The 1,053-nt window shown below is 59.4% G+C and overlaps 1 protein-coding gene across 1 annotated transcript; it reads right to left on the bottom strand.

Moving 5' to 3' along the window:
- Positions 1 to 3: 3 nt before the first annotated feature.
- LOC104168104 (leucine-rich repeat-containing protein 4B-like) lies at positions 4 to 1,046 on the bottom strand (the record flags this gene model as incomplete). Its single annotated transcript, XM_009708563.1, is given in 3 exon segments — positions 4 to 205; positions 207 to 857; positions 859 to 1,046. Coding segments are annotated over 3 exon segments (1,041 nt in total), but the record flags the coding sequence as incomplete, so codon positions are not given.
- Positions 1,047 to 1,053: the final 7 nt, after the last annotated feature.

The raw sequence follows: 1,053 nt of genomic DNA, 5'->3' as shown, positions 1-1,053 counted from the left end.
GCAGGTGTACTGCCCCGTGTCCTGCACGGTGACGTTGGTAAAATTAAGCGTGCCGTCGTGAAGGACGGAAATCCTCACCCGGTACGAACCGTGGGTCATCAGCGTCCCGTTGGGCGTCAACCAGTTGACCGAGGTCATGGCCGTCCCGGTTCGGCACTTGAGTTCGGCCGCCATCACTTCGGTAACGTTCAGATCGGCGGGGGTTGATCACGGGGGCGTAGCAAGTGAAATGCCCCGGTTCTAGCTCGCCCAAGTATCGCCCGCGTAACGCCGGCGGAGCGTGGCACCGGGCGCAACAACTGGTGTTACTGGGCACCGTCTCCCTCAACCACCAACTCAACCAGAGGACGTCGCAGTCGCAGCGCCAGGGGTTGTGGTGGAGGGGAACCCGCTCCAGGCGGTGCAAAGGAGCGAAGAGGTCGTGGGGGAGGGAGGCCAGCTCGTTGGGAGCCAAATTCAGCTCTTCCAACGCTTTGAGGTCATCGAAGGCGTTGCGTTCCACCGCCGCCACCCGGGCGTGCATCAACCACAATTTCCTCAAACTTCCCAACCCTTGGAAAGAACCGGGACGGACTCGCCCCAACCGATTCCCCGAAAGCTCCAGCTCTTCCAACCGTACCAACGCCGTCAAGTTGGGGATCTCCTTCAGGTTGCACATCCCCAAATTCAAATACCGTAAGTTCACCAAGCCTTCGAAAGCCGCCTCCGAGATGTACTCCAGGCGCTTGAGCTCGCCCAGGTCCAGGCGGCGGAGGGAGGGGACGCGGTTGAAGGCGTAGGAGGGGATGCTCTCGATGGGGTTGTTGCGCAACCACAGCTCGCGCAGCTTGGAGAGGTACTCGAAGGCCCCGCTGGGGACGGTTGTCGAAGAGCTCCAAGGTGTTGAGGTTGGGGAGGCCGTTGAAAGCCCCCACCTCCACTTTCCGGACTAAATTCCGACTTAATTGTAAAATTTCCAAATGCCGGAGGTGTTTGAAAGTATCCGTGCGGATCACTTGGATTTGGTTTTCTTGGAGATTTAGGTAACGGGTGTTGACCGAGATGCTCGCCGGG

This window comes from Cariama cristata, unplaced genomic scaffold (assembly GCF_000690535.1).
Source record: "Cariama cristata isolate BGI_N322 unplaced genomic scaffold, ASM69053v1 scaffold35879, whole genome shotgun sequence".
In the NCBI taxonomy this organism is placed as follows: domain Eukaryota; kingdom Metazoa; phylum Chordata; class Aves; order Cariamiformes; family Cariamidae; genus Cariama; species Cariama cristata.
Note: the sequence above shows the minus strand (reverse complement) of the source record. Positions and strands in the feature narration are given on the sequence as shown.